General features: G+C 30.6%; 1 protein-coding gene and 1 long non-coding RNA gene across 2 annotated transcripts; both read right to left on the bottom strand.

Annotated features, from left to right (window-relative positions):
• Positions 1 to 11,633: 11,633 nt before the first annotated feature.
• Positions 11,634 to 13,321, bottom strand: LOC124926483 (cytokinin riboside 5'-monophosphate phosphoribohydrolase LOG1-like). The gene is made up of 4 exons (XM_047466715.1): positions 13,205 to 13,321; positions 13,031 to 13,101; positions 12,049 to 12,192; positions 11,634 to 11,951 (listed from the first exon to the last, which is right to left on the bottom strand). Exons 1-4 carry the CDS (start codon positions 13,260 to 13,262, stop codon positions 11,865 to 11,867), a joined length of 360 nt encoding a protein of 119 aa, XP_047322671.1. The 5' UTR covers positions 13,263 to 13,321; the 3' UTR covers positions 11,634 to 11,864.
• Positions 13,322 to 13,690: 369 nt separating this feature from the next.
• LOC124926484 lies at positions 13,691 to 15,252 on the bottom strand. The gene is made up of 3 exons (XR_007098344.1): positions 15,050 to 15,252; positions 14,031 to 14,128; positions 13,691 to 13,737 (listed from the first exon to the last, which is right to left on the bottom strand). It is a non-coding gene; the product is annotated as an uncharacterized LOC124926484 (long non-coding RNA).
• Between the last annotated feature and the right edge of the window lie 11,791 nt (positions 15,253 to 27,043).

Below are 27,043 nucleotides of genomic sequence, written 5' to 3'. Positions count from 1 at the left end.
GATGAAGCCATTTCTCAGTTTCGTTAGGACCTACATATTTAAACGTTTCTTCCGGTTTTAGGTCATTTTCGGTTTGTGAACTTTTGACAAATTTTATAAATGGAAGATTATTTTTCGTTAGTTTCATCCCGTTGGATTGTTTTGTTTCATTTTGTTTACTTGGATCATAACTGATACAATATCTACACTTAGGATGTCGTTTATAGTTACACATTTGTTTCACTGCTTGACGTGATCTCTCCCACGCAGCCGTGACGTACATTGCTCGTTCATCGGTTTCGGTTACCGTTTGAACTGTCTTCTCATTATCGGAGAATAGTTCGTCTGGTTCATACGTTTCGATTTCACATGTTTTATCGTTTTCATCATTTATTTGTTCGGTTTTAGGTTCTACAGGTGTTGGTATATACGCAGATATATTTCTGAACTCAGCAACCATTTGGTTGAGTGCAGAAACTAGATCTTCTTTAGTAAACTCATCAGAAGAGAAATCAAATGCCTCTTCGTCGTTTGCCATGAAGCAGGTTACTTTCTCTTCACCATCTTCATTATCGGAGTATGCCCACTCGCTTCCACCGTCGGATGCAATGAGTGCTTTTTGAATCTCCTTTCCTTCATCAGCATGTTGATCATCATTTCTTCGGTAGTCGTTTCGTTGGTTGTTGTTGTTTCCCCGATAATTATTTCCTTGATACCGGTTGCCTTGATAGTTATTCCCTTGATAATTATTTCCTTGATAGTTTCCTTCCGGTTTTCTATCGTCTCTTCTTGGTTTTCTACATTCTGACCTGAAATGTCCAAAACCATCACAGTTATAACATCTTTTGTTTGATTTATCTACATAGTTATAATTAAAATCATTATTAGATGGTGGCTGACTCTTCTTCATGAATTTCCCGAATTTCTGGGCTAGCATCGCCATCACATCATCGGTTATTTGATCAGTGTTTTTGACTGGAGCCGGTGCGGTTGATACTGGAGCCGCCGGTTCCACCGATGTGACCAAAGCTCTTGTTGCGGTTGATGTAGATGCTTCATCTTCGATCCGAGACTTGATTTCGAATTCGTAGGCTTTCAAGTCCTCAAACACATCATGCAACTTCATCTGCCCAAGGGTGCTTGATTCCCTCATCACCATGGTCTTGATATCCCACGTGCTTGGCAAAGATCTTAAAGCTTTGATGATCACTTCTCGGTTGTCATACTTCTTTCCGAGTGTTTGAAGCTCGTTTACTACGCTGGTGAACCGGTTGCTAAATTCCTTCATATTTTCTCCCGGTTTCATCCTTATGTTTTCATACTTCTGCGTAGCCACCAAGATTTTATTCTCCTTGGTTCTTTCGTTTCCCTCGTGGATCTGGATAATCGTTTCCCAGGCTTCCTTTGCATTTTCGCACTCTGATATTTTGTTCAAAGTGTTGTTATCTATAGCTTTATAGATATGCCTCATGCAATGGTTGTCCAGGTTGCTTCTTCTCCGATCTTCACTCGTCCACTGGCTTTCCTCCTTGTTGATCTTGATCGGTCCCTCTTTCAGGACTCGGCTCATCTCATCGTCTAACGTAATCAGATGTAGATACATCTGTTTCGTCCAACTACTAAACGCTTCGCTGTTTAGCATTGACGGCTTGTCGCTGTGGATCATGCTTCCCACCATCTTTGGTTGCTTGAGTGCTAAGAACCTCGCTCTGATACCACTTGTTAGGATCGGGGACGCCCTTGGAGGACCGGGGTGTTTTCCGGTTTCAGTAAGGGTGGCCGCTTACACAACACACAATTTGGTGATAGTCCGGTTAGAGACTAAAACCTTTCTCAGCACTGCACAACCTGTCACAGACTCTTGAACCGGGTTCAAGGGCGGAAATGTCTGTTTCAGGTTGAAGCAACGAATGCGACTGTTAGATGATGTTTTAGGAAGGAGTCGGTTTAATGGAGGTGAGTGACCGGTTTTGGAAGTATGATTAGTTTGCGGTTTACGTTAAGAAAGCAAGAAATGAAAGCGAAGGAAAGAACACGAGACAGGAAATTTGTTTATGGATGTTCGGAGAAAACCCTCCTACGTCACCGCTTCTTCTCAGGTTATGAGAAGGATCTCCACTAACTCTTTAGAGTTACAATTACACTTCCGGTCGAGCCCAACATCGCTACTCGCCGGTTACACCAAACTCACACTTTGATGTAATACAACAACTCAACAAAACAACACACACAAAGCTTCCGGTTTTAAGCACACCGGCTTTAGAATACAGGACTTTATCTCTCTAGAATTTAATGCTTTATGACTTTCAGAATTTATGATGCTCACAACTACAACTCCCGAACTGCATTGAATGAAGACGATCCGTCTTCCTTTTATAGCTGAAAGTAGCTAACGGCTACTTTCTTCTCTCTCTTCTGGATTGGTTGATCGTTATCACGCCTGTTTGCAGAAAGGTTGCTTGCACGCTTCAACTTCCTCAACACCTGGCATTCATGCAGATGACTCTGAGCATATGATGACATAGCCGGTTTTTCAGATTGTAACACGTGTTGAACATCCGCCTCCGGTTGTCAGCATCGGATCAACATAGCATCATTGCTTTCCTCGCATGCTTCTGATCGGATCCGATCTTCTTTTATTCTTTCGAGACACGTTTCTTCCGTCATGGTACGTCACTCTTTGAATTTTGAATCTTCTGACTTTTGATCTGTACTATCCGGTTTCTGTGTCTTGTGCATTATGATCCGGTTGGAGTGTAATCTTTTGTTCTTCGTTAACTTGTCGCTTAAGAAAGGTAGAACCGGTTCCTCTGATCTTTGACTTGATCACGCGAGGCTGGTTTCTTTGAGGTATATCAGCAACCGGTTTCTGATGCCCCAACCGGTTCATGCGGTTTTTAGAAGTACCTGCACATGAAGATTAACCTCTGTTTAGTTCGTCTGGCCGGTTCCAAAATTAATCTACTTAATTTTTCTATCAATTTGTTTGGGTAGCTTAGGTCACCAACCCTATAAAGAAATGGTAAGATTCTACTTTTCTTAAAAAAAAACAAAAAAGTATTTGAAACTCTAAACCCTCTTCACCGACTTCTTCCAGAACCTTCATCAATATCGCCTCATCTGCATAAATCGCCGGAGTTCATAGATCTTCCCGATGACCGGCCAAATCCAATGCCTTCGTCCCTGTACTGCAGTGAACATGAGATTCAACATATTTCATCTCCTGTAAGTAATACTTCTTTCCTCTTTGTTAATATTTGTACTTGTTATTATTGAAATAGAAAAAATGCCTACAAATAAAGAATAAGAATTATTTGAGGAAAGAGTTATTTTGTTTTAAAATCATAAAACTAGAAAAAAAAATTGGTTTTTAAAATTTGAAAATTAATTTACCATTTTATTTTAGAATATATATAGTATATGAGAAAGAACGATTGGTTTAGAGAGAGGACCAAAATAGATAAAATTATTAATTAGATTGTTGATACGATATTTTTATCTTAATAATCAAACATCAAACAAGCCCAAAAGATAGCAGTTAGCTTAGAATAAGCTAACTTAGTATACAAATTTGGTAGCCTGTTTTATCATCTTCAAGTTTTATTCATACAAGCATCCTTTAGGAAAACATGTTTGCAAATTTAAACTTTATATTAGGTCTATGCCTTAATTATATCAAGATTTCACATTACTTTTCTTTGCTAAGACCATCTCTAACATGTACCCAAAACCTATTATGGGTGCATTTCTTCTTCCCATTTCTTCCTCCAACCAGACACCACTTCCAAACCCATGCCAAAGGAAAAAATATTTGCGTTCATTCCAGCAATGTCATCTTTTCAAAATAGCCCTTAAAATATTTTTATTTTATAACTTTTGATATCTTTATTCAAATTAATCTTTAACTTCTTATTTTTTATTTTAAAAATCAAATGTTATAATATATTTTTAAATGTATAATTAAATAATTAAATTGTATTATATTTGAAATTTTATCGAATATATTTTATATTTTTACATTATATTTTGTAACTTAAATTTTATAAATTTTAAATTTTAAATTTTAAACAGTACTAATAAACATATTTTTAACTCACAACTTTATTTTCAAATCTAAAATGCAGAAAATGTCACATAAAACATTAATATATCTTAACCAAAATACCCATTTTTAAACTCAAAAAAATAATCTTAAAATATTTATTTTTTACACTAACTTTTTAACTTTATTAATATTATCTATATATTTATCAACTTTATATATTTCATTTCAATCTTTTCTCATTCATTTAGTAAATTAAGATTAAATTAATTATATATCAATAATTCATGCACAACAAAATAATTCAATAATACTTTTAAAAAATAAACATTATTAATAAAAAAAAATACTTGATACACGTACACATAACATAAACAATGTATTAATTCTCGGAATTGGTGTACACTTCCCATATATGATTAATTAATGCATTACAAAGTTCAATGTGTGTCGAGATATTTATTATTTTTCCGTACTGAGTTATGAAATTTTGAAATCGAGTATTTTTATCTATCACCATCTCGACTTTTGGCGAATGCATTTCAATTTCAACTTGAAAATGTGAATTAAATTCACGTTCATCTTCTACAATCATATTGTGCAAAAGTATGCTAGTCATTATATCATGTAAAACTTCTTTTCTCCAATATCGTATCGGTCCTACTATAATGGAAAAACATGATTGAAGAACTCTGAATGCGAACTCTGAATGCGCGTTCAACATCTTTTCTATATGTTTTTTTTTTCATTGCAAAATAAAATAAAATTCTTCCGACAATGTGGTTCATGAATTGTTTGCACAAGAGTAACCATTTTGGATATATGTTATCGGTTAAATAATAGTCCATGTTATATTTTTCCTTGAATTATATAATGAGATGGAGAAAAATACATTGAGTTAGATCCGAGAGCAGATGATGACTCTAACGCGTCTATATCATTGTTGGTGCTTGACAAACCAAAATATACATGTCATATTCAAAGATCATAAATTGCTACATGTTCTACTACGGTCGGTTCATTGCCTTGCCCACGCGGTTGGACAATTTTTTCACTCCAATGCATACAATCTAAATTGTGTAACATTTTAGGAAATTAACATTGCTGGAAAATATTAAGGAGTTAAGAAATGTCATTTGATGTGAGCCTTCTAAGATAGCGTTTGCTAAATATTTCAACCATATCGTGACATAATTATTTTCATACTTTCAATTGCACTAGACTCTCCAATTTTAATATACTCATATGTGACATTGGCTGGAGCACCATATGCCAACATGAAAAACTATCGTTATTTTTTGTAATTAAGATAATTCAAGTCTGCTCGCATTGTTCGATCGTTGTTGGAAATATCGATCATGATCTTTGACTGCGTCAACAATTCAAAGGAATAATGATTGCGACATTCAATATCTCCGACGAAACATGGTCACATATATAGTAGATTATCTGAAAAATAATCATTGTACATGCCACTTCAAGTCTTAAGCGACATCTACATTGCCTTGCTCTGTAGCCGAAATAGATATATTCAAAGGGCGTAACGAGGAAGAGGAAATTGAAGTAAGAAGCGGTGATAAACTACATCAACTTTACCATTACTGTCCATAGATCCAATGTGGTCAAACTCGAGTTCCTTATCCAACTAACTAAGAAAGAATTTTATTTTTAGGCTGCACACCTTATTTTCATGGGATTGTAGTTTATTCGGTCATAGCACCGCCCTATCAATGCGGAAGCTGCGGAGTTGAGCCCCGTCAGTCCTGACCCGACAAATTTAATAAACATATGATTGACATTTTCACAATCACGATTGATGACAATATGTCCAAGAACTACAATCCCCATTTTCACGTCAAATTTAAGGTTTATAGTATGTGCTCATCTCCAATTCAGTGTAATAAGTATGATAAATGTTAAGATTTCACTTATATATTGAAATTGAATATATTGAAATGGAAGGTAACATATAATTCACAATATTCTACCATTTGAATTCAGACGAAAAATATTACCTTTATCTATTGTTAATAATGTATGTCCGATTAGTAACCAATAACCAGATGAGTATATCCTCTTATATTGGGTTTATTTTGAAAATTTTGAGGACTCAATTATTGGAAGTAATCATACAAGTACCGATTATGACTTATTGATGAAGTTTTAAATAGAGAAAGACTAGAGCATTGATAGATTTGTATTAAAATATTTATGTGAAAGTCCTACCAGACATTATCCAAAAAGCAGCCAGGAGACTTCATTGCATGCATAAAATAATTTGAGAATATGCATTAAAGTGTTGCATCAAATTAAGATATCATGAGTATTAATATATTATTAATTTTTTACTCCGAAATGATCTGATTCAGGTGGAGTACCAATGTCTGAATAATATATCAAACAATATGTTAATATTCACAATATCTTCATTTGAAGCACCGCTTTTATGTATATTATCAATTTGTTTTATGAATACATGAAGTCTCTTTGTTGTTTTTTTGGATATTGTTCAGTTGGATTTGCATAGATCTTTTAGTACAAATTTCCCTATGCTCGAGCCACTATTTTGAAAGCTTCTTCAATACGAGACTATAATTAGTTACTTGTTTGATTAATTTAACAATTGGGGCCTCAAAATTGCGATATAAACCCGACATAAGAAGATATCCTCATCTAGGTTATATGCTACTGATCAGACAAACATTCTTATCAACATATTAAGATAAATATGTATTCGAATGAATTCAAATGGTAAGATGTAGTGAATTATATGTTACCCTCTATGTCAATATATATGTGAAATTTTAACCCTTACCATACTTATTACACTGAATTGGAAATGACCATACATTGTAAAGTTGGTCTTATTTTTCCACTCAAATTAATTGGAAATGACTATACACTGAAAAATTGGTCTCATTTTTTCACTCAAATTATTTAGATTTGACTATACACTGAAAAGTTGATCATATTTCTCAACTCAAATTAATTGGAAATGACCATACATTGAAAAATTGGTCATATTTCTCCGCTCAAATTAATTAAAAATGAACACACACTAAAAATTTTGTCCCATTTTCCCACCATCTTAAATTGAAAATGATCACATTAAAATATTGATCTTGTTTTTTCATCATCCTGAATTAAAAATGACCACATACTGAAAAGTTGGTCCAATTTCTCCATTCAAATTAATTAGAAATGACCATACACTGAAAAATTGGTCATATTTTTCTACCATTTTGAATTGAAAATGACCACACACTGAAAAGTTGGTCACATTTCTCCACTCAAATTAATTGAAAATTACAACACACTAAAAAGTTGGTCCTGTTTTTCCACCATCCTAAATTGGAAATGACCACACACTGAAAAGTTAATTCCATTTCTCTCCTCAAATTAATTAGAAATGATCACACACTATAAAGTTGGTCCCGTTTTTCCACCATTTTGAATTGAAAATGACCACACACAATAAAAAAATTGTCCAATTTCTCTACCAATTTGGATTGGAAATGACTATATTACCATCCTATTGCAATTACACTACTATAAATACATAGCATATTTTTATGATATTGTTAATTCATTTTGTCACATATTTTCACTGTCCAGAACTACAAGTCTCAATTATGAATTTCAACGTTAATGATTCATCATCCGAACCAGTATGATATAGAAAAGATGTTGAACGTGCATCCGGAGTTATTAAACATGCATTCGAAGTATTATAATTATATAATTAATTTTATCCTAATTTTATTAAATCAATGAGAAAAGATTGGGATAAAATTGATAAATATATAGACAATATTAATAAGGTTAAAAAGTTAGTGTAAAAAAAGAATATTCTAAGAATATTTTTTTGAGTTTGGAAATGAGTTTTTGAGTTGGAGATAAATTATTGTTTGAGTATTTTGGATTTGAGAATGTGTTTGTGGATTAGAAATGGTGTAAGAGTGTATTATATGCTTGTTCCAATGTTTATATGATTTTTTAAACTAGAGCAATAGGTGTAATCCAACCTAATATATTCACTTGCTTTTTTTTTTTTTATAGAACTAAAGAACAAACATACAAAAACCTAAATTACTATGCAAATAGAGACCAGCTTAAATTAAATCTTTTAAATCATAAATGAGTTTTATTTGCTTGTTCTAGGGCTGCAAATGAGTCAAGCCGCTCATGAGCTGCTCGGTCAAAGTTCGACTTGTTGAACTTGACTTTGATCGAGTTTGAGTCGAGCTTGAACCGACTCGTTTAATATTCGAGTCGAACTCGAGCTCATATAATACTTGCTCGAAGGCTTGTCGAGCTTTTTCGAGCCTTATAATATATAATATATTTTTATTTATTTAATATTAAAATTAAAAATTAAAATATATATATTTTTTTTATTTTCTCTCTTTTATCAAAGCCCATATAGAAGGCCCATAATCTATATTTTATATTCTATTATCTTAAATTAAACCATAATTTTTATTGTATCAATCATATGTGACTCTTTATCTCATTTTCTTCTTCTTCCGTTCATTTCTTCTTCCTTCTTCACCATTTCTTTTGTCATCTTCTTCTTCTTCCATTTTCACCATTCTTCACCATTTATTTCCTTTATTTATAACACTATTTCTTTCACTCATTCATAATAGGTTGATTCATTTTTTATATTATCTCTCATCTACACTATTTCTCTCATTCATTTACGAGGCTTACAGGTAAATTAAAATTTACTATTTTCATTCTACTATAACTACTTTTAGATAACTTTAATTTATTTGTGTATGAGAAACTTATGCTTATATAAAGAATTCATTTGTATGTTCATCAACTAGTCATGAACAAAATAAGTTGAAGGACGTAAAGATAAATATATAAAAATACTATTATATATAATGATTTTTAATTTATATTAGGGTTAAAATGATAATAGAAAAAAGCTTAGACAATATTAGGGATATAATAATTAGTATATTATATATAATATTAAAAGAGATAAAAAGAAAGTTAATATATTATATATAATATTAAAAGAGATAAAAAGAAAGTTAATATATTATATATAATAAAAGATAAAAAAAAATGTTAGTATATATTTTATATATAATATGAAGAGATAAAAAAATGTTAATATATATATATATATATATATATATATATATATTATATAATATGTGGAGAGAAAAAGAATATACAAGATTAATAATATATTATAATATATAAGAAAATTTAATGATTCTTACTATAAATAAGTTAATAGATTCTTGTTAATTCAAATATATATAATAATATTTAATAAAAAATTAGGTAAAATTTCATCGGTATTTAGCTCTCTTAAATTAAGTTAAATTTTAGTTATTTGTTTTAACATGTATTTTTATATTAATTATTTTTATGTTTAAATATTTCATATTATTGAATGTAGGTAAATGTAGGTGTGATATGCTTGAAGAACCTGACTTAAAAAAGATTAATATATTGAATGTTCAAAAAATTATATAGTTTTGTATTTTGATTTTTAAATTTTATGTTTTAAAACTTTGATTAGTAATGGGGGTTTGATAGTTTTGGACTATCATGTTTTTAAAATTTTGAATAATTATGATTGTTTTATATTTTATTTTAAAATATCATGTTTTAAATGTTGAATATTTATGAAATAGATATTTTTATTTTAAAAATAGTTTTTCGTTTGAGTTCGAGCTCGAGTTTGAAAATTTAATTTTAGTCAAACTTTTCGAGTCGAGTCGAGCTTATAGATAAATAGTCGAGTCGAGTTCGAGTTTAAATTTATAAACTAATTCGAGCTCAAGTTCGAGTCGAGCTAATAAAAACTAAATTGAGTCGAGCTCAAGCTGGTTCGAGCTCGACTCGGCTCTTTTGCAGCTCTAGCGTGTTCTACTTGCTTTTGCTCAAATATGTTGAACTTCTGCCATAGAAAGCTTTTATGTACATTGTATTAGGAGTATTATCAATGCCTCCAAGAATTTTAAAAATGGAATTGATACATTATAACCTACAACATATACAATATCTAAACCATTCTATTTCATTTTTATTTTCTAAAATGCTACATTATATAAAAATATTATCCGTTGTGATGACCACGTCCTCCTTTCAGTTTAGAATGCTCATACAGAAACCCAAAAATTAAAAATTCTCAATGTTTTAATAGGAGAAAAAGAATAAACTTACTTCCTCTTCAAGAACAAAAGAACATACTTAAACATCAGTAGTGAAACCTTCAATAATAGACCATGTCCTCCTTTCGGTTGAAGTCTCAAGATGAAAGGCTTATCAAACCATACATTTGTAACAGAAACCAAGAACAAATCTTAACGTGTTGGAGAAGAGAGAACATGTTAAAGAAGATTGATGTGTTTGGCATGTAAAAATAAAATTAAAACCTTTTATTTCTACGTGAATTAAAATAGACAAACCTATAACGTCGTCTAGTAAAATGTCTAAATGACCAAAATTTTGAGAGTTCAAGTCCTATACGGTAAAACACACCAAATTCGAGCCCATTAGGTAATTGGGCCTTATATTTTTGTTTAATTTTTTCTAGATCTTGAGTTCAGTTCACCTTTTATTTATTTTTTTGATTAATTGAAAATTATTAAGTTAGTTAAGATCTTATTTCAAATTTAAAGATGTCATGGAAACCTCCATTAGACTAACAATAATATTAATTTTTAATTGTCTATTTGAATTCAATTTATCTTATAGCTTTCCATGAATTTCAAGAGTATATAAAAGAATACCATTTTTCAACTAATACATTTATGTTATGTTTTACAACTTGTATTTTTGTTTAGATGTGATCTCTTTTATTGAAAAACTTGTCGGTTTTCAATTTAATTGTGACACTTTGTTTGATCTAATATTGAGAGATGTTGACTCAATATACCAAATTATTGCAAAAACAAAATGGGATTTTTGAGAATTACAAGAGAAATTAAATTGAGTTTTGCCAAACCAAACAATTTACAACATACAAACTATAAATATTCTACAATTCAAATTAATTTATCTAACTAATCATCTTTGATTACTTGGATTAGGCCCATAACTAGTCCAATTACATTTTAAGTCCACAATAATACTTAAAATACTAACATTTTTATAAGTTACCTTTATTTTGTTAGTTTCTTCATTTTGTCATCTTTATCCTAATTAAATTGTACTTTGTTTATTCAGAATTTTCACATTTTATATTTTGCGTGAATTGTAAATTAATAAACAAAATCCACTTTAAAAAATAACATATAATTATATATATAGTACATGGTATTTAGATATATTTGATGAAATTTGTTAAATATTGTGTTCTCTATTTTATTATTTTATTGTTTTCTTAATAATTTAACTTAGAATATATATTACTCAATACATTTAAGTCTTAAAAAATAATTTAAATAAGTCATAATATTATTTTAACACCGATTGTTTTGAAAAAATGGGTGGATGAACGAAAAATCAATAATCGGATGGACGATGTATTTATATATTTTTTTATTTTCATGTTCTGTGAATTTTTTTTATTTTACTTTTTTTCGTAAACAATATTTGTGTAGTGTTTAAATGTTTTTTTTATTATAAACGAAACACTAACACACACACAAAATAACCCAATAATATTGAAATAAAAATTGTACATTATGAGAAATCATATCCAATATAGAATTCTTTGCTTTTTTAAAAATAATTTCACAATAACCTTGACTAATTCATAAGTAAACCAGAAAAAAGAATAAATAGAGCTATATCAGACTGAAATCAAAGGTCAGGAAGTAATTTAAATCTACGGCTGTGATCTAATATCAGGCGTATGAATGATTTAAGATCAACGGCTTATATCAAATCTGGATGTGTAACCCTGATGCTGCTCCATCTCCCAACTCAACGTAGAATTGTGCATCGGAACATATTCCTGTAATAGAAACAATTGGACGGCTGAGATCAATTTGATTCAAAAACTGCAGGTGTAGGAAATTAGGGTGTACCGTAATCTATTGTATTTGTATTACCTCAAGTTTGTTAATAAGGTCTCGGGCAGTTGGGGCAGAGATTATAATGTGACGGGCAGTTGGGGCAATGAAACCTTCATCAACAGCTTTGTCAATGAATGATAAAAGTGAATTATAATATCCATCAACATTCAATAAACCCACCTGAATTAAAGGACCAAATCAAGTAATTAGATAAGTAATTTTGTCTTAATCATGTCATTAGTCAATAATTTTGATAAAAAAATAAAATAAAATAAGTTCATTAAATATATATATATATATATATATATATATATATATATATATATATATATATATATATATAAGAAATGATTAGGTGAGGGAATTTGGTGAGAGAATTATTTGGTATAATCTTATTCGCTGAAAAAATTAAATAATTTCTCTCTTTTCTCTCTCCTCCATTTTACATTTCACAATCAATGAAGGTGATGACAAGTTATCACCTCACCAAATTCTCTCTATCACTCCTATATATATATTAATTTAAGAAGTTAGCACGACCCACCATTATAACTCTTATTTCAACTTATTGCGTTTTTAGAGAATTAAAAAAAAACTTTAATAACTTATACTTATAAATTGAGAAACAAAATGAATTTTTTATTAAAAATTTTAAATTATAAACTCATACAAAAATGATTTTAAATATGCTTATGAGAAGCTAGTTTCTTTTAATATAACTTTTTAAATATACTCATTTGTGCTCATTTTTAAATATACCCATTTGGGTTTTTACTATATTTTTAGAATATAGATATATTTAAAATTTTGTTTGATAAAAAATTAATTATTTTAAAATTATTTTTATATTTAAAATTTAAATTTAAATAAAACAATAAGGGTATTAAATAGTTTTATTAATAAATTAAATAATTAAAATGATAGTAGTATAATAGATAGATATTTTTTGAAATAAAAAAAAATAGTAAAAAAAATGAATAAAAAAAAGCTAATAATTAATTTGTAAAGAAGATAATACCGGCTTATCATGAATTCCCAATTGTGCCCAAGTAATTACTTCTAGAAGTTCCTCAAGTGTACCATATCCACCTGAAAATTTTAATTTAATAATCCAAAATTTTAATCATGTCTTTTTATAATTAAAACAGGAAAATAATTATAAAAAAAAAACAACTTTAATATATATAATTACCTGGCAATGCAATAAAAGCGTCGGCTTGACGAGCCATTTCAGCTTTCCTTTGATGCATTCCTGAAACATCTTTCACTTCACCAAATGTTTTTCCAGTGATCTGTAATAAATAAATAAATAATTAATATTTATATGAATATTTTCACAGATTTGAAAATGAGAAAACAAATAATTAAAAGGTGTATGTGTGCTTATAAATTCTAATTATTGTTTTAAATAATATCACTAAGAATATCATAAGTTGAAATAGGGACATTAATTTGTGACTAACTTTAAAAATAAATTAAATAATTCCTTAAAACGTAAGTGATTTTCTTAAATTTTAAACTTTTAAGACTCAAAATGTAATGATTTTGTATGTGTTGGGATATTTATGTTTGTAATGGTTTATTTCATTAATATACTGAATTTTAAACGTGTAGCCCATATAAAATACTCAATTTTGAAATAATTCATATATAAAAAGGAAAATAATAAAATAATAAAAGGACCAAAATGAATGGATTACCTCTCTCAGTGGTTTTGGAATCACCCTGAAAATAAAATAAATAAATAAATAAATAAAAGAGACAAAGAAAAACATGGATAATGAGATAGAGAGAGAGAAAGCAAGTTGAAGTTGTATTCTCTCTTCTTCCACTTATATTTAATAAAAGTGTTTTTTTTTTATAACCATTATTATTTATTAAAACAAATAGATATTTGTTAACCACCTGTACTACTTTCAATTTATTTATAAATATAATATTTAAATCACAAATAATTAATTTTCTTTTATCCAAATTAAATAAAATAAGTCAAACAACAGTTATTAATAATAAAGTACCCCAAAACATGACGGCCACCATCAAAGACGGCTTGAGAAACCAAACCCATTAAACCGATGCTTCCTCCACCATAAACCAAGTCGATGTTCCTCGTGACCTACATTTATACCCACCAATTCTTTAAATATCTCATCCTTTCTAATTTCATAAACCTAAAATATTTATATTATATATATTACTATACTTTTGTAAATATTTTAACAAATAATTTACATATTTTTTAATATTATGATTTAAATAATATGTTACAAGAAAGCCAAATCAACAATATTGTGTATATTAACGATGAGTAAGTCCTCTATTACGGAAGAATTGTTTATTCCCGGTTAGAGGGGCATAATTGTAATATATATTTAAAATATTACATTTATACCCCTCACTCAGAGTAACAAAGAATTCTTCCGTAACCGATGATATCACTTTGTCATAAAGCGAGAGTTATAAAAATGAAAGACAATTAAAATTAATTATTTGAAAAGTATATTCAAACCTCATAGAGAGATTATATTAACATATATTAAATTATTCTTAATTTACTCTATTCTTTTCTTTTATAATTTAAAAAAATAAAATAAAAACCAGTTTTCAAACCTTAAGAAAATTGATACAAACCCCTGTGACTAAATAGAAAAGGTTTAATGTGGCTTAAATGTTTCACTTCGATTTTTTACCATCGAGTTAATTTTAGAGAATAAACTCTTATTAAAAATAAACGTCACAATCATGTTTTCATTTTCAAACAATGATGTTCCATTCTTACAACTCAATGGCTAGTACAACCCATTTGTCATAATTATCCCCTTAATTTTAAAGAATTTTAAAAATAATTCGGTGAAAAAACTTGAACTCATAACCTACTAACCTTTTTGTTTATTTTATCCCTAAACTATGAACTTTACAAATATTCTTTATATTCAAAGTTAGTGGGAATTCAAATAATCAACTTTTCTAATAATTGAATTTTTTCAAATAACCCAATAAATGAATCAAACAAGATAGAAATAGAGAGAAATATTACAAGTTCTTGTCCAAGTTGAGTAGCAGCAAGTTGATAACTTGGGTTCTTGCCAGGGCTGCTTCCACAGAAGACACAAATTCGATTGAATCTTGATTCCATGGCTGATAATTCTGATTCTTTCTTTAATTTCCCTTAATAAAAATACAATCTTTTCTAATTATCTTCTCTCAAAATTTTATATATCAAAGGAGAGAGAAACAGAGATAGAGAGGGAGAGATATAGATAGAATGAAGGAAGAGGAAGAGTTATTATATATGAATCTGAAACTTCATCTTCCAATCCTGGCCTTACACTTGGACATTTCTCTGACAAGTATGTTTTCCACCGTCTTAATATTAATACACAAAAATACAAAAGATAAACCAATCAATCACCCGGTTTAAAGTAATATTTAAATATAAATACATCATTTTTAATAATAAAAAAAATCACATACATGAATACTAATAATTATAATCATCTCTATTTAATTCAAAAATGAAACAATAGATATATATGATCAAATTATAGTTTATTACTAGTATGAATTTGAACTCTTACTATTTGAATTCAAATCAATTTTAAAATACACATAGAGAGATCAATTCTATGTATGTAAATGAGTCAAGTCCCATTTACTATCCTTTTAGGTAGGTGTGTTCAATATTTGGTCTAATCGAATATCCGACCGAATTTGAATTCACCGAATTCGAATTTCATTTTTGGTTTTCGAATCGAATTTCAAATCAATTCGAATTAAAATACGGTTTTTGAATTAGTTTTTGAATTTGGGTTTCTACTTAAAAAACCAAACCGAAAATCGAAATCATTTTTTTATTTTTTATTCTTCCAAACTTAACTTAAGAAAAAGTTCAAAATAATCAAATTAAAATATTTTGAACTCAAGATATAATAATAATAATAATAAAAAGGTAACAAAAGCACCCGTAGTCTAGTTGTAGAATATTATCCTGCCACGGTACAAACCTGGGTTCAATTCCCGATTGGTGTAATTTATTTTGAGTTATGTTATTTTAAAAAATATTAATTCGGTTCGGTTTAATTAAAATTTATTCGAATTCGGTTCGATTTTCGAATTGGCTAAAAAAAATAAAATTTCGAATAAATCGAACCGATAAACACCCCTACTTTTAGGTTATTTTCTATGAATATCAAGCAAATGAAATTTTTGTTTCTCAAATAATGAAGATGATATTTTTAATATTGATTGATGATACTCCCGACTTGTTATTTAATTATTGATTTATTTAACACGAGAGTTTTATTTTTTAATAATCTATAGATACACCTTCCATCAATTAATTAATTGATGACATTTTAGGGAGAATTTGAGTTTTTAATATTTAGCAAGTTTTTTTTATCCCTTCAATCATTGTTGCATATTAATATTCTCAAGTTTAGATCTAAAATGAGTATGGTCGTTTTTTTATGAATAGTGGCGACAGTATATATATATATATATATATATATATATATATTTTAGAAAATGGTGAATGCTTTTATTAAAATGTAGGCATATTTTCTGGTATTATATTTATTGGGTTCATCATAAAATATTTTGTTGACTTTGAGTTTGACATAGAAATTGTCGATATTTTTTTTTTTTTTTTTTTTTTTTTTTTTTTTTTTTTTTTTTTGGAATTATGTCAAATGTAGGTGAATCTAAATAAGACAACTATTTTGAGAATAACTTAATAAGTTATAAATTCATAAAATTATAGACATTTTCTTAGTCAAACCAATCAAGATGCTAAAAAAATAAGTGTTATCATTTGAGCCATTATTGTTATTTTGAATAAAATGTTCAATTTATAAAATCACAAAGAAGTCGCTACAAATAAACAATGAATCACAAAAAATCCAGACAAACAAAATAAAATAAAAAACAAAAAACTTATTAGGCAAAACAATTAGGCCCTACAAAACAACCTCTAACTTTGTTTAAGAATCTTCCAAATATCCAAATTGTCACAACATAAAAGACATAATCATACTTATGAATGAAACAAGGATGAAATAAGAGAGCTCTTCAATATTCTCAATGCTTATGATTGCTGTCGGAGAGCCTAAGATTTCTTTTATTCGAAAAGATACACCACATAATTGTGTGCAAGACATCAACATATCCCATAAATATTTAGTTGACGACAACATGATCCATGTAAGATTAGGAATCCCCATCCAGAATATTGGAGTTGAAGTTTGTAACGTCTCGAACTCAGATACCGTTATCAGTACGAAAACAGACTACAAAAATCACGAGCAAACCACTGGGTCATCGCAACCTAAGTTCAAAAGATACTCATGAAAGTGTCCATAATATAATAACCTCACTCTTATAAGAAGTTTATATTTATTGTGATTTTTCGATATGAGACATCATAATCTTCTCAACTTAATCACGGAATAATCTTGTCACAATCTCATTCGTAGTCTCAGTCTTCCCTATTAAGACTTTAGAAATGACTCACGCAAAATTAAAGTGGTGATCATTCATGATGCTTTATTTCTACCACTGGGATATGTCTAATATCACTTGTAGCACCCTAAACTTGAGTATCGTTATTTTTAGGAAATATACTACAAATATCTTTGAATAAACTATTAGACCACCACAACTTAAATTTAAAAAAAATACTCACAAAAACTCCATTAAGTTATCTATAATCTATTAATCTCACTCTTATATGGATTATATATTTACTTTTTTTTTTCAATACGGACATTATAATATTCTTCCAAGCGTAGGGATGGAATTAGTGGAAGGATAATGGATCTGCTGACGTTGCTTCCCCAATTATAGTTTGAAGCTCCGTCGAATAAGAAGTCTCAACCATGAATATTCCAAATCGGCTATAATCAGAACCCAACAACATTGTAGAAAGGTAGCCGCAAATTATCTTGAGATTCTTGAAAAACGTGTTGTGTGTGAGTTTAAGCATTGATTGTTAGTAAATTAAGAGTTGTTGGTCTTAATTGTCTTTTATGAAATTAGGACTTATTTAATTATTAATGGCCGTGTTCCTGTATGTATAAGTAATTTAGGATTTATAGGCTAACTTTATAAAGATTGTTTATATAAAGGTTGATATACAACACTTAAGACTCTTAAGAATTTTCCTCTTTAACAAATATTATTGTCCTTATCTATTTTCCAGAGTTTCATTTATTCATAATTGTTCTAAGAAGATCTTATAGTTAGAGCCAATATTTGGTATCAGAGCCTATCTATAGAACATGTTGTCGACAAGATCAATTAGAGATGCGGCGACAATGAAGATCGGAAGAGAAGGAAACATGACACTCTCCTATTTGTTACTCACGAAGAGTAAATACTCGGTGTGGGCGTTGAAGATGCAGATAATCTTACAAGCACAAGGAGTGTGGTAAGCCGTGATGTTCGATGAGGTCGACAAACATAATTATAGAATAACTCTCGCTACCATCTATCAAGTGCTCCCCGATGATGTTCTTCTTATGGTGGTCGAGAAAGATTCTACCAAGCTAGCATGAGAGACGTTAAAGACAATGCATGTTGAAGTGGAGAGAGTCAGGGAGGAAAAAGTTCAAACCTTGAAGACACAATTCAAGGCGATTCGCATGAAGAATAGGGAATCAGTGGATGATTTCGCCATGAAATTGACATCCATCGTGACTGGTATCCACTCGTTGGGAGAGAAGGTGGAGGAGATCTCCGTCATCAAAAAGTTCATTAGAGCCGTACCTCAAACATACATGAAGGTCGTTACAGTAATCGAGCAATTTGGTGACCTTAAGAGTATGACCGTCAAGGAGATCGTCAATCGTCTCAAAGTCCACGAGGTGAGACTTCGCAGCTACGGAGACCAATAGGATGAGCACTTATTTCTCACGCATGATGAATGGATGTCACGAATGAAGAAAAACGGAGAAGCTGATTTTTCTTCTGGATTGTCGGGTCGCAACGACAACGATGGAGATAACCGAGGTCGTGGCAAAGGGTAAGGTGGAGGTTGAGGTTGTGGAGAAAGCTCACATCGACAAGAAGACACCATCCCCATAAAGACAAAAGCACAATGAAGTGTTACGCTTGTCAAAAGTACGGGAACTATGTGTTTTAGTGTCTTAACAAAAGGTCTGACGATGAGGCAAACCTCACTAGCTTCTATGATGAGGAGTCAACATTAATTTTTGTTGAAGTAGTGATGAATGATTTGCCCGAAGACAATGAGGTAAACCTCACTAGCTTCTATGATGATGAGATAATATTAATGTTTGCTGAGTGAATGAAAAATGCTTATCCCAGAGACGAGGGGACAAACCTTGAAGAGTTTGTGCAAGAACCGTCCAAGGAGGAACCAAATGTGGTGTTTCTCAAAGAAGAGAAAGTCATGTAGAAACTCATCACAAGTGGCGATGGGTTCAATCACACGGATGTGTGGTACCTTGATAATGGAGCAAACAACCATATGACGGGCCATCGGAAGAAGCTTAATGAGCTCGACAAGAAAATTACCAAAAATGTGAAGTTTAAAGACGGAAGCAAGGCACACAGGTTTCTTGATCTAGTTTGTGAGAAAATCTGTGTGAGTAGAGATAATGTGTTAGCATTGGAGAAGAAGTGAGAGTAGTTCAAAGACAACAATAAGCTCGTACAAAATTTCATGGAGTTCAGAATCCTACGAGATGTCTATTCGGAGGCACCACTGGAAGAGATGGATCGTGATGAATTATTGAAGCTCCGTCTAATAAGAAGTATCAACCATGAATATTCCAACCCGATTATAATTAGAACCCAACAACATTGTAGAAAGGTAGCTGCAAATCATCTTGAGATTCTTGAAAAAACGTGTTGCGTGTGAGTTTAAGCATTGATTGCAAGTAAATTGAGAATTGTTAATCTTAATTGTCTTTTATGAAATTATGGCTTATTTAATTATTAATGAGTTTGAGCCTGTATGTATAAGTAATTTAGGGTTTCTAGGCTAATTACTCCTTTATAAGAATTATTTGTAAATGTTGATATACAACACCTAAGACTCTTAAGACTTTTCCTCTTTAATAAAGATTATTGTTTTTATCTATTTTTCAGAGTTTCATTTCTTCATAATTATTCTCAGAAGATCCGATAGTCAGAGTCAACATTGCGTGGGAATGAAAACCTTCATTTTTTACAAATCAAAAGATGATTATGTTCGTGAGAACATTGCTTTGAGAGAAAAGTAGACTGATTGAAGATAAATAGAGATGAATTTCTATGCATAATTGATACATTGTTTCAAGTTAGGAGAGAATTGATATTGTGGATAAATTTAATTAATATTATTATTATTATACTTTTTAAGATTCATTAAAAAAACCCGGTAAAGTCTGTCGGAAAGTTAATCATTTTTCTCGAGGACTTACGAGCTTGATAATCTATTGATCGAGAAACGTTTTTTTATTATTATTTTAGTTTTTAGGTTTTTATTTTTTTAATTTTATTTATTTTCTCTTCATGTCATGTTTTAGTCGTTATGTGCTTATACAATTTTTATCAATTTTAATATACATAGACCTTCTTAATTTTTTTTAATATAAATAAAGATAATTTCAATGGATCGAGATGAATCTAGTTGTATTTTATGAGTCTACATTTTACCATAAATTTTGTTTTATGAGTCCTACATTTTATACTAATCTTTGGCTCAAAAGGAAGGTCAACACCATTGTTGGGAAACATGTCAAGAAGTCTACAAGAGATCGGTGTCACGTCAATCGATCTCCGAGTGAGAGACCAAATAACGAGATGCAAGACGATTTTAAGGATCAAATTGCAGATGAGGATGCCGACGGATATGAAGTTACATGGTTTATAAGAAAGAATAAAGCTCGTAATACCATTGTCAAAATGCAAAAAGATGGATATCATTTACCCATTCAGAAATCATTTTGTAACTCTTAAGAAGAGAGACATGGATAGTGCTGAAATGGAAAAGGAAGCCAAGACATTTGAAAAGATTTAGAATGATTAAGAACGTAATTTGATGAAAGGGAACTCCATAACAAAGTTAACTATGCATCATGCATAAAGAAATCTATGAAACTTGACAGATGAAATAATATTAATATCCATATAGACTTTAGAAGCTCAATTGAAAATCTTATTCTAGTGCAATAATAACTTATTATTTATGTTGTTGTTTTTGGCACAATTAGAATCCCACATCGGAAGATAATGGGAGTAAAAGAAGTTTCTTAGTATATAAAAGAAACTATATTCACAATTAGCATAAATCCCACATCGGAAGATGATGGGAGTTGGGGAAGTTTCTTAGTGTATAAAAGAAACTCTCCCCTCTTTGGTTTATTGCACCCAAATTTGTATCTCTTCTTCCTTATTAATTGATAGCCTTAGTGCTCGGAGACGTAGGCAACATTTTGGCCGAACTCCGTTATCAAAGTCTATTAGTGTGTTCATTCTTTTGTTTTCTTCTTTTGTGTTTCTGTCAGGGTTTTTCCCCAACAAGTGGTATCAGAGTCGAAGGTTTGTCCTTGGCATGGTGGAGTCTTCAAAAGGGGCGTCAACTCCTTCGTCATCTTGGACGAGGGCACCGATGTCGAATTTGAAGTTTGCGGTGGAGATCTTTGATGGAACTGGGCATTTTGGCATGTGGCAAGGTGAGGTTCTAGATTGTCTTTTTCAGCAGGGTCTAGATGTTGCTATTGAGGTTGGAAAGCCAGATGGTATAGAAGAAAAAGAGTGGAGTATCATGAATCGATTAGCGTGCGGAACAATTCGATCGTGCCTGTCCAGAGAGCAGAAGTATGTTGTGAAGAATAAAACTTCTGTACAGAAACTGTGACAAGAATTGGAGGATAAATTTCTGAAGAAAAGTGGTCAGAACAAGCTCCTTATGAAGAAGCGACTGTTCCGGTTTGATTACCAATCAGGTACTACTATGAATGAGCATATAACTAAGTTTAATGAATTAGTAGCAGATCTGTTAAACCTTGACGTTAAGTTTGAGGATGAAGATCTTGCGTTGATGTTGCTATCGTCCCTTCCTAATGAATTTGAACACTTAGAAACAACGTTACTTCATGGGAAGGGAAATGTTTCTCTTGATGCTGTAAGTTCTGTTTTATATAGTCATGAATTGAGAAAGCAAGATAAAAAGAAAAGAAAAGTAGGTACATCAGATGAAGCATTGATGGTCAGGGGCCGTCAGCAGAGCAAATCAAAAGAGAAAGGAAGAAGATCTGAAAATAGAGTTGCCAAAGATGAATGTGCTTTCTGTCGTGAGAAAGGAAATTGGAAGATTAACTGCCCAAAGTTGAAGAAGAAAGAGAAAGATTCTGAAGATGCGAATGTTGCAGAAAACAAAGGTGATGCAGATTCAGAATACTCTTTATCGATGTCACACACAACATCACATCCTGATGCGTGGATATTGGACTCAGCCTACACTTATCACATGACACCAGTTCGAAAGTGGTTCTTTTGACTTTAAGGATCTAGATGGTGGAGTTGTTTAAATGAGATATGCTAATACATGTAAAATAAAGGGGATAAGTTCAATCAAGCTGATGAATGATGACGGATCCACCAGAATTATTAGAGATGTTCGGTACATACCGAATATGAAAAATAATCTCATTTCTTTGGGGCCTTGGAGTCGAAAGGCCTACATGTGAAATTGGAAAATAGAGTTCTTAGGGTAATATCTGGAGCGCTAGTGATGTTGAAAGCTATTAGGAAGAGTAATAATTTGTATTACTATCAAGGTAGTACAGTTAAATGGACATCATGTGTATCAACTTCCGGGAGCAGTAAGGAGTTAGAGGCAACAAAGCTATGGCATATGCGATTGGGGCATGCTGGTGAGAAATCTATGCAAACTCTTGTCAAACAAGGATTATTGAAAGGTACAAAAGTTTGTAAGTTAGATTTTTGTGAACATTGTATTCTGGGAAAACAAAGGCGAGTAAAATTTGGCACTGCTATGCATAATACCAAGGGTATTTTGGACTATGTGCACTCAGATGTCTGGGGACCTGCCAAGACTTCTTCTCTTGGAGGTAGACATTACTTTGTTACTTTTGTTGACGATTTTTCCAGAAGAGTATGGGTGTTTACAATGAAGAACAAAGGTGAAGTGTTTGAGATTTTTCTTAAATAGAAAACTCAAGTTGAAGACGAGACATGAAGAAAGATCAAAATTCTCCGGACTGATAACGGTGGAGAATACAAGAATGATCCATTTCAGAAGTTATGCCAAGAGTGTGGCATAGTTCGACACTTCACAGTTAGAAAAACACCACAGCAGAATGGAGTATCAGAATGTATGAACAGGACATTGGTGGAGAAAGTTCGATGTATGTTGTCTAATGCTGGGTTAGACAGGAAATTTTGAGCAGAAGCTGTGTCATACGCTCAACATTAGGTAAATCGTCTACCATCATCTGCACTTGGTGGCAAGACTCCATTAGAGGTATGGTTTGGAAAACCTGCAACTGATTATGATTCTTTGCATATTTTTGGTTCTACTGTATATTATCATGGAGTTGAATCAAATTTGGATCCACGAGGAAAGAAAGCTCTTTTTATGGGATTTACTACATGAGTTAAAGAGTATCGCCTCTGGTGTTTGGATGCAAAGAAAACCATTATTAGTAGAGATGTTACTTTTGATGATTATTCAATGTTGAATAAGGTAACACCAGACAAGATTGATTGTACTCCGCAACAGGTGGAGTTTGAGCAGATAAAGATAAGCCCAACTAAAAGTGACTCTCCGACGACAGACGAAGAGTTAAACGTGGAAGAGGTTCTGACCCAAGAACCTTCAGAACAAAGTGAATCAATTGCTGTGAATAGGCCAAGACGAGTTATTCAAAAACCAGGTCGGTTTGTTGACATGGCGGCCTATGCACTTCTAGTCGTAGATGATGTTCCATCCACTTTTTCAGATGTCAATCGAAGTACTGAAAATGGAAAAAGGAGAGGTGTTATGGAAGATGAGATGCAATCTATTCAGAAGAATGAGACATGCAAGTTGACGCATCTACGAATAGGGAAGAAGGCTATTGGTTGTAAATGGATCTTTGCTAAGAAAGAAGGATTTCCCGAAAAATTTGATGTTCGCTACAAGGCAAAGTTGGTAGCTAAAGACTACGCTCAGAAGGAAGGAGGTGATTATAATGAGGTACTTTCTCTTGTTGTTAAACACTCTTCCATTAGCATTTTGTTGGCCTTGGTAGCGCAAATGAATTTGGAGCTAGCTCAACCAGATGTGAAGACCGCAGACATACACGGTCATTTGAACAAGGAAATCTACATTTATCAACCAGATGGATTCAAAGTTGCTGATAAAGAAAATTGGGTTTGCAAGTTGAACAGATCATTGTACAGGTTGAAGCAATGTTCGAGACAATGGTACAAGCGACTTGATAAGTTTATGATTGAGCACAAGTACACAAGAAGCAGATTCAGTTCATGTGTGTATTTGCGCAAACTGCAAGATGAGTCTTATATCTATTTACTCTTGTACGTTGATGATATGTTGATAGCATCAAAGAGCCAAAATGAAGTTGACAAATTGAAGGCTCAATTGGGTAAAGAGTTCGAGATGAAAGACATGGGGAAAACCAAATCTAATTGTTTAGATTTGGTAAACACATTCCGCGTTTGAGTCGGCGCTGAAGAGCGCCAATTGGAAGCACTTAAGGTTTATTTTTTTAATATTGAAGATTAGTATTTGGATATTGTGCCAAGGTGGAGATTTGTTGTTTTTGGCACAATTAGAATCCCACATCGGAAGATAATGGAAGTGAAAAAAGTTTCTTAGTATATAAAAGAAACTATATTCACAATTAGCATAAATCCCACATCGGAAGATGATGGGAGTTGGAGAAGTTTCTTAGTGTATAAAAGACACTCTCCCCTCTTTGGTTTATTCCACCCAAATTTGTATCTTTTCTTCCTTATTAATTGATAGCCTTAGTGCTCGGAGACGTAGGCAACATTTTGGCCGAACTCCGTTATCAAAGTCTGTTAGTGTGTTCATTCTTTTGTTTTCTTCTTTTGTGGTTCTGTCAGGGTTTTTCCCCAACATATGTTTCAATGAAATATAAAATTACGTAAGTTGTTTACTTTGTTTCGTGTAGCTTAAGAGCATACGTTTAATTTTGAACATTTTGATGTTTAAATTTAGAAGTAATTTAAGTTCTAACTTGTATTTAAATATTTTTGTTGGACTTTTCATAATTAGATAATGAATGAAAGTTTTAAGGGTTTTAGTGATATGGTATCTTTATTTTTTTTGTTGTTGGTTATTGTCACAAAATCTCTTTTAAAATTAGTGAAAGATGCGATTCATACTTATTTAATAAGATATTTTATAAAACAATCTAAACATTCCTAAAAATAAATCAGAAAAAAGATACTTATTTCTCCTATACAATATCAATTAACAATAATAACACATTTCTTCTTCATTATATCATAGATGAGGATGCCAACTCATCCCCAAGTTGATTAAAATGGTCATATATATATATATATATATATATATATATATATATATATATATATATATATATATATATATATATATATATATATATATATATATATATATATTATAAAAGATGAGAATGAATCTGGTTTTGTTGAAAAGAAAAAGAATGTTTTATAATATCAAAAGTGTTTGTGGCCTACCTTAGCCATGAAATGATGTTAGGTAGTTAGTCTACTTGGGAATTAGGTGTTGATATCTCCATGTTCACGTGTGCCCTTCTTGTCCTGGAGTTCTATCACTTTATTTGAAAATGTTCATTTAATCATTATTGATACATTTTGTTTTTTTAATTTTATATGATTTTTATGTATTTATAAATATTATTAATTATTACTTATATGGTTATTTCAAAATGACAACCAACTTATTATCATATATCCAAATTGGGATCTTGAGTTTATTTTGCACAACAAATTAATTACTTTAAAATGTTACTAGATTTTTAAATACAATCATAAACTTTGATGATATTTTCAAATCATGAGTCAATTGAAAATGGATTTAACTTGAATTCAGATAATAGAGTAATTGAAGTAAAAATTCCTAATTGAGTAATAAGAGGAAGAGAAATATATGTTATTAATATTGAGTGAAAAATTTAAAGGAAATTGGTTTCATAATTTTATTATTTGTTTTTTTTGTAATTAATACGGATAGATTAGAATAAAATTGTTTAACTTGAGTAACTTGTACTCATACATAAGTTAATGTGCTCCACCCCTGAATTATAAGTCTTCATTTTCGATATATTATTCTATTTCAATAAATTTATTAATTTTTATTTTAATATATTCATGTATTTTTTTAATAAAATTATATATATATAATATTTTAGGAACAATCCTAAGGCGGAGAATTGTGAGATCCGTGTTAATTTTTTAGAAATAAAAAATAGTTTTAATAATAATATAAAAATTATTTGAGTATAGTTGGTTATATAATATGCCTAAGTCCACATCTTAAGAGTTGTTTTTATATAATTTTTTTTTCTGAATTTGGGACATTAAATTTTTTTTTTAGTCTAATTTTAGCAAGGTAATTATATATGGTTATCTATTTCAAGTTGGTTGGTATTATGGAACCCCATCATGTTGGAGTATGGGTTACATGTTGCTTAGTTAATAATATGTTATAATATTAAGTAAAATAAAGCTAAGCCTTATAGATGTTTGAATATGATTTTAATTATTTGTTTAATTAGTAGTACCTAAGAAGAATATTCTGGTCTACTAAATTGCTACATTTTGTTTTTCTTCATTTATCAATATATGATGTCGATGGATTAGTTATAAGCTTTTGTCATTAAGTAGACTTTGAGTTTTAAGAAAATAATTGAAGTAGATAATTTTTTTTTTTGAAAACAATACATAGAATAAAAAAAGTGTTTGATTCCACAAATAATTCACCTCTTATAAACTGTGAATATGAATAAGTTGTTATATTAGTTTGAGA

The sequence above is a fragment of the Impatiens glandulifera genome, chromosome 2 (genome assembly GCF_907164915.1).
Source record: "Impatiens glandulifera chromosome 2, dImpGla2.1, whole genome shotgun sequence".
In the NCBI taxonomy this organism is placed as follows: domain Eukaryota; kingdom Viridiplantae; phylum Streptophyta; class Magnoliopsida; order Ericales; family Balsaminaceae; genus Impatiens; species Impatiens glandulifera.
This window is presented reverse-complemented; position numbering and strand designations above follow the sequence as displayed.